This window comes from Excalfactoria chinensis, chromosome 7 (genome assembly GCF_039878825.1).
Source record: "Excalfactoria chinensis isolate bCotChi1 chromosome 7, bCotChi1.hap2, whole genome shotgun sequence".
Lineage (NCBI taxonomy): Eukaryota > Metazoa > Chordata > Aves > Galliformes > Phasianidae > Excalfactoria > Excalfactoria chinensis.
Window position 1 is genome coordinate 8457871 of NC_092831.1, and position 15501 is coordinate 8473371.

At 41.9% G+C, this 15501-nt stretch overlaps 1 protein-coding gene across 9 annotated transcripts in view; it reads right to left on the reverse strand.

Moving 5' to 3' along the window:
• Positions 1-15501, reverse strand: part of KALRN (kalirin RhoGEF kinase) — a 435213-nt gene that overhangs the window by 139691 nt on the left and 280021 nt on the right. For all 9 annotated transcript variants that reach the window (XM_072341566.1, XM_072341563.1, XM_072341565.1 and 6 more), the window contains 2 exons: positions 12458-12632; positions 1711-1906 (listed from right to left, as the gene is read on the reverse strand). In XM_072341566.1, coding sequence (XP_072197667.1) covers positions 1711-1906; positions 12458-12632 — 371 coding nt within the window. The remainder of the gene's footprint in view (positions 1-1710; positions 1907-12457; positions 12633-15501) is intronic.

The window sequence follows — 15501 nt, forward strand, 5'->3', positions numbered from 1 at the left end:
TTTCCCAGAACCCTGGCAAGTGTGTAGTTCTGGCAGTAAGAACAATCATCTCTCATGCACTGAATGACTGTGATACAGGACTCAGCAAGAAGGAGTAAAATTAAATGAATTTTTTATGGACTATAGCTGTCCTTTATTAAAATAAGAAACAGTAGGCTCCCAAGAGCAATTCTCTCCCTTATTTTGCCATTCTCCCAGTATTTAGCATTCTGTGCATGGCAGATGTGACCATTACCTTTGATTAACAACAGTTACTCTGCATCCCCGTGAGGCTTCTGTTTCCTTGCCTTTGGGAGCAATGGATTTTTATCGGGTAGGCTTTATAGAAAGAGATCTCAGATAATCTTATAAAAACATTCTAAAAGTCACTTCATTTGGTTGCTGATCTTTTGTCTGCAATCCAAAAGAAATTGTTTCTAAATTCTTCATAAACACAGAATTACTAGGGCTTTTTTCCCCCCGAAGAGCAGTTCCTAATGCTCCTGACTCTGCACTGTTCTGGATGATATTCTTTTCCTCCCATGAATTATTGCTCACATTAGGAGGCTTTCAGGATATACCAAAAATGCATAGTAACTGAAGTATTAGGACCAATTTGATACCCTGGAAAGCGAGGGAGCTGAAGCACAGGACCAGACACAGAGTGGGCAGAACTCTTACCAGCTCACACACGTGATTCACACAATGCTTGTCTAGTTCTAAACACATTCCTGTAGCAAACCTTCAGCCTCTGCTGAGTACAGCTCGCCAATCAGGTTGAATACTGCCAACTTTATACTTTTTAATTTTTTTTAAAGGTGAGTGCCTGGGGGTAAAATGTTTGCCAAAGAATAAATCCATTAAAATCTTCTTTAGTTTGGAAGTGCACGTGAGGAGAGACAGAACGGAATTCCTCTTGCTTTGTACTTTTTCCAGACATTTGAGAAGGTTAAAACACTTTGCAACTAACTTTCACTTCTGGACTTTATGCAGAGATTAATCTGAATTATGAGACTCTTTTTCCAAACAAAAAATGCAAGGATACAAAAATCTTGATGCATGGAATGCTTTAGAAATAGGATCCTATTGCTGAGAAGAGTAGATGAACCAGACTGACTCCCTGTCAACGTGAATCAAGACTGTCACTTAAGTGCACGTGCCAAAGGCTTTTTGCATCCAACTGGCTATCTTTAACTTCCAAATGTGCATTGAAAAGGAAAATTCCAGTATGATTTATCATGTTCCCTTTTTATACACACAATAATTCCAATTAGAGCTGGCTGGAAACATGAATTCGATTTCATGATAAATTTCAAGGCTCTCATATCTGGATTCTCTCCCATAGGTCTTTTGGTTAACTAGCTTCTCTCTCCCTCCACCTCTTTCTCTTGCTTGCCATTTATCTTGGAATAGATCACAAACTCCACTGGCCTGCAGTTGTATAAAACTTTCTGAATGAAACTTAAAATTCAGCTTTACTTCCATATTGAATTTCCATTTCAAAGGAACATCGATTTCTGATGTGTAATCCTGACTCAAAGAATTCTCCAAAATTATGGAGCAGTTCTGGCTGTGGAGGAAAGCTACACAACAGACTGAATTACGTTACAAGTTGACGTGCTTTGTGCGTACTGGTGTATTTCTGAAATGTGTTTTTGTTGTAGGTGGTGTTTTTTCCCCTTTCGTTTTGTTCCTTCTCATATAAAATAGAGAACAAAATGTTTTGCTCACCTGAAGCCTGGACCTCCATGATGTATTGGTGTAAATCTTGCCCTTGCTGGATGACTTCAAAAGTCATATTGTTCATGGCCAACTTCCTCTCGGTGTGACGCTGCAAACGTTGCTCAGCCAGAGTAAGGTCCTCGGTATTGAAATCATTCATTTGTCTCAGCAGATCCTCATTCCAGGCATCTAACTCTGCTGTAACCTTCATGGGCACAAGATAGACACCATATTTACTCGAGACCAAAGAAAAGCCTTGCTTTCAAACCACGCATTAATAACTGAAATACTTCACATTGTGACTGTGATCCAGAAACCCATGAACCACAGCTCAATACTCTGGATTCTGCCCATTAATGGCTACAGTTTTGCCTAGCCAAGGATCCATGAAAAGATTATCAGTCCAACAAGAAACATGACAAATTCTTTTTCCTTTGAGCAGTCAACAGGGCACTGTAAAGGAAGACACACTGTATTCATATGGATGGTGGCTAAATGCTTCTGAATAAATTCAAATTTAAATGAAGAAACATTGAAAAATGAAATGCAAAAGTACGGTGACACCTCTGTCCCCACAATCCCAAAACACCCTGGATGTTTCTTAAAACATTCTGCATCGCTCCATATGTTTGTACTGCAGATGGAAATATTTATCATTAATAATATTCATTCCTTTTTCTCACAGAATTTAAATTATAAGCTGCTTCCATTAAGCTCTAAGCATGGATAACTAATACATTTGCAGAATTACTACTGATCAAGTACGCTGTGAGCAGTATCTACCTGTTGTTCACACAGAACGCATCATAAGACCTGACATTTTATTATGAAATCAATGAGTTAATCCCCGCAGTAGCCCTATGTTGTGCTTTCAAGGATCTGAAGTCTTTTTAAGCTTCTCTCTGCTAGCTTGAGCGAGAATAGGCCCCGTATAAATTTGTTTTGTAGATCTCAAAGATTTCACATTGGGGAATGAATATAAATAACAGACTTCTACGGACGGGCAAAGCACAGCACAGAAACATCGCTCTCAAGGGCCGGGTGAATCGCCAGGAGCATCACAAAGGAGACCTAGCTCTCACCAAAGACCTATATTACCTGCCAATAACTCATGGGAATGTGCAAAATATTCTGCAGCTTTCTCTGCATCCTAATTCAACCAGGCAGTCTGATGACTCTAGCAGTCCATATACTGTATTTTCTGTGTTTCACATTTTAAGCCACAGTTACTCAATCAATACCAAAGTCGTACTCTATTTTTGCCTGTTCAATTAACACAATTAACCCACCCAAACAGCCAAGTCTCTTCATACCAGAATCTGCTATTGCAGACAAAAAGAAGGAATGTGCTGGTGGCAACAAACGAAGACAAGGAGAGTGGAAATAAATCATATATGCCTGAATTCTGATTCATAGGTCAACTTGTCAAAGCTAGATGGAGGAGAGCTAAACCCAGATATTAAGATTCACACTTTGGCATGTTACAATATAGTGAGAGATTCTCTGTTTCTCATAAAAGTCCTCTTCAGTGCCTGTGTGCAGCGAGATGCTCTGTTTCCTCAGTAGCCAACATTTTCCACTCGGTTTTCTTTTCCAGAAAGCGTAACAACAAATGCAGTGCAGGCGCTGGAAGGGAACTCAAAAAGACCAGCTCTCAGCCCATCTTTCATTAGCATGAATAGGACTGCACAGCTTTGCATTAGAAGGGAAAACATACACACAGATTTTCAGTTCTTTTTTGAGAGAAGTAAAAAGGCAGATTTACTGAACCAAAACCTTGGGATCTCAGCTGCAAGGTGAAAGGCAGAGTGTGAACATCCTGAAGAGTTCCTATTTTTTTTCGGCTTTTTCCCATCACCCATCCCACTCAATTACTTTTAAAACATAACTATCTCTACTGTCCCTTTGGCCCCATTCCTGACTCCAGCAGCCTCTGATTCATTTAAACGCTACAACTGGAGTCCCTGAACTGTGGGAGCTTCTTGGCAGATTCAATAGCTGTGAAGAAATGGTCGGAGTAGATGCTGGAGAAGGGTTTTACTCAATGTATTTATGTTAGAGAAAGACACTTGACTATTTGCAAGCAGAAATGAATGACAGAATAGCAGAATGGCTTGGGTTGGAAGAGACCTTGAGGATCATTGAGTTCCAACCCCCTGCCATGGGTAGGGTTGCCAACCAATTTTTCCTAACATGCAACCTGAAGTAATGATAGTAGAAGAGATTAAAACAGCCAAAGAATGTGTTACATTAGTTTGCTCTTACAGCCATGCTACAGTATGGGGATTCTGACCAAAACCATCTCTCCATTCTGTGTATGTTTATGGACATCATCTTCAGGCCAGGAAAACACAAGTCTTCTGGAGAGTCAAACTACCAGCAAAGTTGAAGCTGGACACACAAAGGAATCAACAGATGGTCCTATCCACATCTTCCAAGTCTGCTGAGATCCAGCAGGCCAGTGCAAGTGCCTGGGTTAAATCTCTCTGCTTTGATGCCATTTCTATTAGCACCTTCTCCATGTGCTAGGAAAGGGACACTGAGCAGCGCTGCTTTTATTCTCCTGTTCAAACTGGTGGGGTAGTTCCAATTAAACAGGAAAGAACAGCAATGGCAATCAGGACACAAGCTGATACACTTCTGGGGATGCAAGGACAGACCCAAAGGCTTCATGTTGTCTTGTCAGGGCCAGGAACTGGGGCTGAGATTGCACCTGAGTGTCTCCAGACAGTCGGACAGGCCCAGCAGGGACTGCTGGTCCAGCGCCAGCTCCCACAGGGACAAGGATCACAGCCAGCGACAGTGGGCAGAAAGGAGGAAGGAGGGAAGTCAGCTCCAAGTGGGGGCTGAGGAAAGAGTGATAATTACCCCATGTGCTGGGTTAGGGGAAGAGAGGAAGGAGTCAGACGCGCAGCAAGAGGTGGAACATCACCAAGTTCCTCAGGCAAAGCTTTTGTACAGGAAGGTTGGGTACATTGCTTTGAATAACCAAGACAAACAGATGGCTGGAAGGGAATCTAAAGCGCACAAAGGCAAAGAAGCAACAGCAGAGCTGTGATAACAACCCAGGTTTCCTGAATCCCAATCTGGTGCCCTATCCCAGAGACCATGCTGCTTTGCAGATCTCATTAAGACACTTCCTTTCCTGTCTGTGCAGCCAGTGCCTCACAGTCCCAGCAGTTTCTGTATTTCAAACTGGATCATTTGGAAATGGTCCCAGTCTGAATTTGAGTACCTAACTAGTTTGACTGGGATATAGGGGAAAATGATTTGTTTTTCTTTAGGAAGGGGCTGTAATTAGGCAGTTCAGTTAACTACACATGTATATTTTTCAAGTCTGAAAAAGGACCTTGGATGCTCTCACAGAAGAGGTCAGGCACTGACATCTATGGTGAAAATTAGTACAGTTTCATCTCATGTAGTCCCATCTCCTAAACTGTGGTAAGAGCCAATTATATCAAACCAATGTCAGGAATTGTCTCAGAAACGAGGCTCCCTTGGCCTTGAACATGTTTAACCCCCTTGTGACCCAGAAGAATGGCTGATTTGAGTTTATTCATCTATTGGATCTTTGGTGGGAAGAAATGACAGCACTTCTAATGTTTATTCCTTTTTCTTCACAGTGTTTGTGATTCTAAACAGACCTCAGCATCCTTCACATGCCCTGGAAGAATAAGAACCATGCAAAGAGAGAAGCCCTGAGCTCTGCTCTGCTGTGGGATGAGAGAGAAACAGTACCAAAGCAGAAGGGTCACAAGAGCAGCAACAGTGGAAGTGCACAGGCTTGTATTGGTAAAAGCAGCAGCTTGATCCCAGATTTAACAGATGTATCCAAACACTCAGACTGCTCCAAGGAAATCTGCACACACACTTCTCACTGTCAACCACACTCCGGAAGGAACCACAATTTTCCCTTGCAGGTCATGAAGTTGGTGGCCAAGAAACAGGATCAAAGTACCAAAGGAAGGTCAAGTAACATGGGTGTTAATGAGAGGGAAAGGCACAACAAAGGTATATACTGACAGTGAGCCTAGAAAGCACAGTCCACCTTCACCTGCAATAGATGTTCCTGCTGTCATGATAACAGGAGGAGAAAAATCATTCAGGTAGCAAACCTAAGCTAGCATTCAGTGAGCTACCCAATATATCCATATTAGAGCAGCAGGAACTGCACAAAAGTTTCCATCAGCATGTGAACAAATACTGGGTTTGTGCTGAGCTCCACTATCACAAGACTATAACAGATATACAGACTACATCAGCCAGGTCTGTCTTTCCTGCAGACACAGCAACCACAGTCTACAGTCTAGACCACATACTCTGGGACAAGCATCCTCCTAAGACAGCAACTTAAGATACCCCAAATCCCACTACTACTATATTGCTGCTTTTGCTGCTTCCCGGATTTACCATGTTGCAATACAAGCAGATAACATGACGGGGGAGAGAGAGACATTTTCATCTTCAGTTCTGGATAGAGAGTAAAGCTACGGAGAAGTGGGAGGCAGGTTAAACAGAACAACTGTAATGATAACAGAAGCTGCCCCCCTGCCATCACACTCCTATACCGCAGCGTGCTTGTGGATTAAGACAAAGAGTCCATCCAAGCTAAAGCAGCTGCTGTGCAGGCAATTGTACATCAGCAGTGATTTCATATCTGAATCCTATCTATTTCTTGATGTTGCTGCTGAAATTTTCTACAAAATGGTGGTGCTGAGCCTTTAATGCTGCTTGCTTGGAGTTAATTCAGTGTTTAATACCTAAAGTCATCCTCCTTAATGCCAACCAGAAATTTTTGTTTGCCAGTTGAAGGAGGTGGAGAGGGAAATGAGGAATCAAGTATGAGAAAATGAATGTTATATGGTGAATGAATCATATAGGAGCTGATATTTTGAAGTATGGGCTGGGAAAGGGTGTATGAGGAGGAGGAAAAGAAAGTTCTACCCTTGGAGCAATTGCTATCAACACAAAGAGAGCGGGTTTTACTAGAGGGATCTGCAAAAGAGTAAAGATGGTTTGGAAGGACAAGCAAATGTAGGAGGCAGGTTGCAAGAGAAGTGATGGTGTAAGTAGGAAGAAGAGCAAAGGTGAGAAGAGTGGGTAGAGCATTGGGATGAGGCAGGATGGGAAGAATAATCACATAGGCACAGGGCAGAACTAAGAATTAAGGAAGGGGAACATCCACCTCTCTCCTAGAACATAAATGTTGGGAGCCATGCATTTAGCATAAAGAGAGAATGAGGGTGGATGAGAAGGAAGGTAAGGGAATCTAGTGATAGTGATTTGACTCCTGGACCCTAAGGCAATGTCTGTGAGTGCAGAAAGAAAGAGGTTATAATGAAGTAATGGAGTAGAGGAGACCAGATCTATGCCACAGTCTGGGTACCAGGCATGCCAGGAGCAACAGCATTCAGCTCTGCTTTGGAGTTCAGAGCAAGCTGGAAGAGCAGAAGACTGGATATGACAGTGTAAGTGGGTCTATGAGCAGACTAAAGCTGCAGATTTATGGTAGAGAAGATGTAGGTAGGAAAGGGCGAACGAAGCTGTCGCTCCTACAAATCATGCATGCAGAAAGTTTGCTACTCCTCCTCCTCAGGTCTTGGTTTGGGTTGATGCTGTACAGTGTGACAATACTGTCACCCATTTCTTCTGACATGTGACAGAGATACCACACTGGCTTAGTGTGGACCTGTGCTGCTGAAGAGTAAAAAGGCTGTCACAGCGATGATTCCGCTCCAGTGCTTTTGGTTCCTGAATCCCCAAAATATCAAGAGAAGCAGGAAGAAAAGGTACCCAGGACAGCTTAGTGCCTTACCTTCCTTAAAATGAAGTGATGTGCAGTTTTAAACCTATGCATATAAAAAAGAAAAAAACACAACCTCAGTGTGAGTCATTATAAGATTCCAGTTTATGAACAGAAGGGTCTGAAAATTTTTCATACCATTCCTTTTCTTACCAGTGTATCTCAAGATCTCAGCAGCTCTTATTTCTAATAAAGAAGTTCACTTCTGAGTGCCAACATTAGTTAGTGAGGGGCTATAAAGCATCTTGTGCCTCCAACCAGGCATCTTGAAAGATTCTGCTAATGTTATAAATCTGGAATGGAAGGCTCAAGCGAGTCGTAAATATCAGTGAATCAAACTACTGTCTGTAAGCTGGCTCCTGCTCCCTTCTAAGCTCACGCTCAGGGATGGATGTGAAAAGCCAGAAGAGCCAGCAAGTGAATTCAAGTCTGAAAAATTTAATTAGCAGGTGAAATGGAGCCAAAGAGGGAGAATGGTAGAAAATTAGTTAACCAACAGGTGAAGATTCTAGAGATCATAGTGCTTTTTGAAAGGCAAAAAGCATATCAGATCTAATTTACATTGTATAGCAGGAATGCCCAGAATCCCTTCCAGGACTGTGTTTGGCCCAGAAAGTACACTGCTGTACCACTACAGGAGACCGGCTCTGCCTAGCACTACACAGACCCATGATAGGAAATGGAACATGCAAAAGGAAGGAGCTGAGCAGCTCTGGGGAGGAAAGAAAGAAGTTTTCTTGGAGGTAATCAACAACTGTGGCCAGACAGGTATGAGCTGAGATCATTCCTGTTCTCACTTTGAGTTTTCTAATGGCCCATAGGTGAATTTGATCATCTCTGTACAAAAGATATAAAGAAAACATATGCTGAAAGCCGTGGCCTATGCTCCGGATGGTATTCATTGTGTTAGGGGTTGTAACTCAGTGCATTTTACCATTTACTTCTTTTGCAGCTATCCAGCACTTCCCTAATGATTAGTATTCATTCAAGTTATGGTTAATAAGCCTTCAAACGACTATTTTTTGTAGCATGGACAAAGAATACTCTGCAAATTTTAGTGAGGCTATATTTTTGGTATACTACTATGCTCCATATACATAATGTGCTCATTGCGGTGCCAGCAGTACTGCTGAAGCCCTCCAGCTATTGTCCCTCGGGTCTTACACCCTACTTCCTTGCAATGGATCAGCTACCACATTCACACTGCATGAAATCTCCTGAGTTACTTGGTTGGCTGCACAAACTCAGCTGTGGTATACATCACACAGAAAGTCCAATCATATAATCCTAATGATCCCGTCTTGTCTTGAAGTGTGCAATGACTTGGTAAAGGAATAAAACATATCAGGCATCAAAGTTAGATACGTTTCCTAAATAAAGAATAGGTTGTCACTTTATGGTTTTAAAACCTAAGGCAGAATAACCTCCCACAGGGATAGCAGGGCCCTCTCATATTTCTGTTATGCCTGTTTCCAGGTGTTGTCATAGTTAGGATTTCATACTTTAACCCAAGAACCTAGAGTGCAAATATCAGTCAATATAATGAGATTAAGGCAAAAAAGAAAAGGCAGCACATGCTATGTGATTGTGGGTTCGTATCCAAATTCATATCTGCCAAACCTGCCTTGACTTGAGTACAACACAAAAGCTGCCAGGGCGACTCAGAAGTCCTTAGAAGTCCTAACTGAACGCAGCTGGTCTTCTCTATGAAAGGCAGGTGGCTTCTCTTTACATAAAATACTTTTCCTGAAGACAAAATGAAACAATTGTTGGCAGATTTCACTGAAGTACAGAGAAAGCCGATGATGCTTAAGTAGATGGAAGTGTGTGTTGCTGGGGAAGTACCTTTAATCCTGCAGTTTGTCTGGACTCCAAACCTCTGTCAGGAAGAAAAGATTATGGAAAGGCTCATAACCCAGGGCAGCTACAAAACAGATTGGTACGGTGCAAGTCTAGGAATGAGTGCCAAAGGAAAGGGTTATGTGGTCCATAGCATGGACTTCAATATCTGGGGAGATCATTATGAGCAGGAAAACCTCCAAAGAACAAATGGCATTCAGACACAGCTTAAATGAAAAATACAAAGGCCAAGCACTTCACTGCCATTTGTGACACCGAAAGATTCCCTAAGTTTGCATTATCAATTAAAAAGAAGAAAGAGAGGGGTTAGTAGGGAAAATGAATACAAAAAAACACATTTGATACAAAAACTGGATGGAAAGAGATGATATCAGATGCAACTATTCCGAGACTGAGCTTTAACTTGTAGTCTTCCCCAAGCCTGCTAGGAGATGGGCTCCCAGTTGCACCCCTCTGGCTTCCATCAGAGAGAAGCAAAATTTTGCTCTCGCCACAGTTCCCAGGGAGGGGCCCTCATCACGAGGGCTTCCCAGGAGCTCAAGAAAATGAGAACTAAGGATGAGAACACAGGAGCAGAGGGGAAATAGGAAACACTTTGATTAACAAGACAGAAGCAGCACAGAGAACAAAAGCACTCAGATTTGGGAGGAGGAGATAAGAAAGTGAAGCAGCTGTACCAGAATCACCTGCTTCTGCTTTGCTATCAGACCAAGATCTGCTGGCTAATTTTCAGAAACCCAGTAGAGTTTCCATTTCAAAACCCAAGTCAAACAAGATCTTTGTTTTGAAAGCACAACCCACGTAGCAAAACACTGTGTGCAATGTAGACAGCCAGGCTGGAAGATCCTGGGTCAAAAATCCAACCTCCTCAGCCACTCTTAAAAAAGAATGCTAATAGCTAAGACCCTCTGCTAGCTAAGCACACTGAGAAGAGCCTCCAGTACAACAGCACTGTGCTTTGGACCCACTTTTTGCAGATGGTTTGTGTGAGTGCAGGAAGGAGAGAGATTAGCACGTTTGCAGCAGGTAAGAGTGACTTTATTAGGGATATGTTCAATATGGCACCCACCACACACTGGACAGATGGAAGGGGGCTTAGCTAGACTAGGAAATGAGAAACTCATTTGAGAATCATACTGCTGCACATTATTTCACTGTTCTTAATCTATGCCGGATCTAGGCTATTATAGAAAATTAAAACCTAAATACATTTCCAGTCACAGCTCAAGCTACTTGCCTTTAGTAGGAAAGGTATTTAATTTCCTGATTTAAATTTCATCATCTTTTTTCCCTTACAAGCTTAGAATACTCAACCATCAGAAACACTATCTGCTTTTTAATTATGGGGATGAAAACATCTTTTTGCTTCTTAGCAAAGCATGAGGTAATTTTCTTAATGTTGATAAGTTCCTCATTGACTTGGAATCTTTATTACACGGCTGAGGTAACTGACAGCAATCCTTTCTAAGGATTGGTATTGAGTCAATTTGAGCCAATTCAGCTATTTGAAATGCACAGCATAAATGTATCATTTAATATATTATTTCAAATTACCTTTTTTATTATCGACTAAACTGTTTTTGTTGTCTGAGCAATAAATGTACTCATAAAATTTAAGATACTGACATGAATATGATATTTTTCTCTCCGTGTTCAGTTATAAATTTAATGATTATTTGTAAATGAAAATATTTCCCCACTCAGAAGAGAGAGCTTCCTAACAAAAATCATCTGCCTGTAAACTCCCTACGAAACATGTTCTCAGGTTTCTTTGTAGTATTAATCCTACAGAGGGAATTCAGATGTTCTGTTGATAAGAAATAGCAGATTTACAATGACAACTAAGCGATGATTTCCTCCAAGTCCTTTCTAGTTAATCTGATCTGAGAAGACCCCGAAGAGCATTTCCAGTTGCAAACATCTTTATATACCACTGGCACTCCAAATGTGCAGGATTAACTCCAAAACAAAACAGAGGGATCCACACTGCATTTCTATCTCTGTCATGAGACGCAGTCAGTCAGGACCAACCACATCAGCTGATCATGGAATCATCAAGGTTGGAAAAAACCTCTAAGATCATCTTGTCCAACCATCCACCCATCCCCACCATGCCCGCTAACCAAGTCCTTCATCTTCAGCTGCCCCATCAATAAAGCAATCCATGATGGCATAGGTCTCAGCAATTGTTGGTTGAAAGACAACGTACAAAGGGAAAGGAATTGAAAACAGTGATTTTGTCTTGTTTAAAAATCTTTACATAAAGTCAACATAATTCTTGTTGCACGCCCGGAATTGGCAGTGAAACACAGACAGGCTGGTATCTTATGAATGACTCATGACCCACACAGGTTCTCTATATACACCTGTATATTTCTGGGTGTCCAGAAGCACTGTTTTTCATGTTTTGCTTCATTTTTTGAAAACATAGGTGCTGTTTATAGCTATGTACACAAATGTATTCACATATAATTCATATTGTTGTGTGTGCAACAAATGCACACACAGCAATATTAGCTGATCCGAAATGCACAGAGTTATAGATATACACACGTACTCCCACAGGATACAGTCTCCCACTCTAAGGAAGTCTGTATACAACTATTGAGTAAAACAGTGTTGATTGATTAATCTATTTTAATTTACATTAATAACAAGCACTGTACAACAGCTTTCCCCTAACTTAGCACTCACAAGAGGCAAGCTCAGCTACTCCCTGATTTATATCTCTCGCATCCAATTATAGATTAAAACACCTAAAATTCCCTCTTCCCAGCCCTCTATTCCACTGTAATTCATCATGCCACATCTTAAAATAAACACTTCCAAAGTGTAACACAGCATATGAAGGCTCCCATTAATTATCAGTATTCACCATGAGACTGCCTACAGATTTGCAAGCAACACCCTCTGGAAAATCTCATCATAAAACATTTAAAGTTCCCCATGACCTGAAAACAGACCAGTGGTGTAGGTAGGAGAAACACACCCCAGAAGCACTGACCACTTCTGGTGGCATCATATGAACAGAAGTTTACACAGATCCCTTTTCCCTTGCTCTCATTTATCCCAGGTCTTGCAGCCAGCTCTTACCTCAATGGTGTACTGCTCAAAAATCCGGAGCTGAAGAAAGATATCTAGCTTAATCTTCCTCTCATGGAAGAGCTCTTCCATCTGTACCTGGGCCTCGTCCAGCTGTTGAAGTACAGATTCGATGTGGCTGATGGAGCTGTTGTGTGGGGTCTTATTGTTGGAAACAGCGGAGTCCCTGTAGCAAGGCAGAGATCATGGTTAAAGCTGAGCTTCAAGGCAGGTAAAAAGCTTGACCAAGGGGAACTGTTCTTTCTTGTGTTGGGACGCTGTGACCTGACACGCTTGTGAGAGGTCAGAGGGGCAGAGAGGGGGAGAACGGCACATCCACCTTATCAGCTCTCTTAAGGAGCCCAGCTGGCAAACCCATTTGGTCCTAGAGAGAGTCACCTGCTTCAGCCTACACTCACACTGCCCAGAGGCACCAAGCTGAGCTGCCACCGAGCCCCCTGGGCCCTTACGTGTTAATTTTGTGCATTTGCTTCAGTTAGGTTAATTGAATCAGAATTGCCAGCATCTTAAACTAAGGAGATAGGGATGCCTTGATTTCCTCTGGGTTACTTCACATTTCTATAGACTCAGAATACAGAGCAAAAACTCCAGGGTACAATGGTGTCCTTCAGTTGTATTTCCACTAAGGTAAGGAAAATGAGCGTGCCTGTGAGAGGTCAGACATTGCTCCAAGCACTCTTCCCATAAACAGGGAAGGGAGCAAGCCCTTCAACCAGTGGGCTGGGTACCAAGGGGCAGTTTGCTGTACCTGATATGTATCCTTGAATGTACCACTGAAGGTCCCTCAGCATTAATAAGTACCAGAAAGTAAAGCCTGAAGCCAGACTTGACTTTGATACTTCGGCAAAAGATTTAGATGTAATGAATTTCTCTGTCCAACCTGCTCTAAGTCATGTGCTGGCACCTGCATATTTAAACCAAACTACCTGAAAGCCCTATGAAATACCCTACCAGTGCACAGGTCTTTCCAACAGTGTAATAGGATGGAGTAGATAAGGCAGCAGGCCTTACGCTCACCATTTATCATCAGTCTACAGTTCTGCCATAGTGGTGAACTTGCGACAACTACAAATCCACCAGCACATACAGGACTATCAGTGCATCAAACTGTACAGGGGACAATACTGGAGGCCAAGGCAAAGGTCAGGTGATGCTGCCAGGTCACCATATTGTCCAAAAGAGCCAGGGCTGCTAAGTAAAAGTACCCATAAAGTCTGCCATTGTCAGACAGTGTTAGTGTTACTAATATTTTAAGTTTCTATTTCCCCTTCCTGGGTTGGATTTTCCTTCCATAAACACCTAGCAAAATGAGTAACTGTCCTCAGAAAATGATTGTGCTTTGCTCTTTGTTCTTTGCATATTGCCATCATGTAGGGTCAGATCAAAATAACATGCAATCGACTTAAACTTAATTGAACACTGTCAGCAAGAGTATCTGAGAAAAAGACAAGCATTTGCCTGAACATCTGAACCCTAAGAATACAATTAAGAACAGAGAATGCTCATAACTGCTTAGTTATTTGCTCTTTCTACATGCTTCCCCTCTTCTTCCTCAAATGCTTTCTACTTGATACAATGAAGTTCAGGATGCTCCAGTATTATTTTGAAGTATGAACTTCCAACTCCTCTTGCCTATAAGGGAATATTGCACTGATATTACTCTCCTCAGCTCTTACAGTCTCTGCCCCTCTCTGTCAGTCTTGTGTTTTCACCTCCTTGGTGACCACAGATTCTCTTTCTGCCTCCACCTTTGAGCTGTACATAGAAAGGACAGATGAAGATAACAAGGAGAGATTTTAAAACTACAGCTTAACGTGAGGCCACATTCAATCATGTTTTGCTTACTCCAGTCAGCACCTGTCTTCTATAAAAGGACAAGAAATAAGGCTTCATTTAAATGCAGAATTATTACTATTCATATAATACCTAAATGACTCAATGAATTATTCAAGACTGGCAGATATTAGACCTCACATGGGATCTAAACACATACTTGGTTTTATAAATTCCATTTCATCAAGTATTTAACTCTTCAAATCAAGCCACACTTCCATTTCAGTGGCTGATGCAATACAAAAAACAGAGATGAAATAATCTGGTATTTTTCCATAATCTCCTCAAATAAGGTCTTGAGATCCCCATATAGTTCAAGATCCGTAACTCTTCCCTGCCTTACTGTTACTCCTAAGGTTCCTGTTCATTCACATCTCACTGGGGCAAGTCACTGTTCTGACTTTCACAGATGTGCAGAACTATTGCCCTCAGCAGCACTTCTGGAAATGCAGTTCAGAAGATCCTTGTGTTGACTTCTGAGAATGGTGCTCATCTCAGAACAATAGTGAAGAGTGAGAAAAGTGGTTTCATATTATCTACGGTGTTACACTGCTGATAGGTGTTGTCTCCTGATTCAGTCATTGAAGGCCCTGAAAATCCCCTGCAAAGAGCAATCCCAGGTATTGCATTTAAGTGTTCTGGGCAGCTGAGCCTTTCCTCTGCTATATGAAGGAGACAGAGTGCTATTACACCAGTGATCTTCTCTAAACCAGAATCTGTGCTCTCAGAGATAAGGACAAGAACCAGAAACTTCTTCAAGATCCCATTAGTTTTATTCATTTTAACCTGTGCTGTGACATGCTTGATACGAGTGCTATATTCCATCTCCATTGTTGTAGTGTTTGCAATCTCCAGCAGCTTTTCACAGCACGTACTGGGTGACCCACAGACTGAAATGAAATGCTGTGTTAAGGGAAGACTGCAGCAATTCCAATTTTTCCTCCTCTCCTTTACCCATGCATTCTTTACTTTTGCCAGCAGCCACAAAAACTGAGTGGGCACATGCATAGGTGGTTTCATGTTTTCTCTTGTAATTCTGTTTCACTCCTTGAATGAGCCCAGGGTCACACTGCAGGCTGTGCTGTCAGATGCTTGGATCCGAGATCATCTTGACTGGTCAGCTCTGGAAATTGCTGTGTGCTATGTTGGCATTTCACAATGTTTAAGCATGATACCAGTTCCAAAAGTCTCAAAACTGAGAC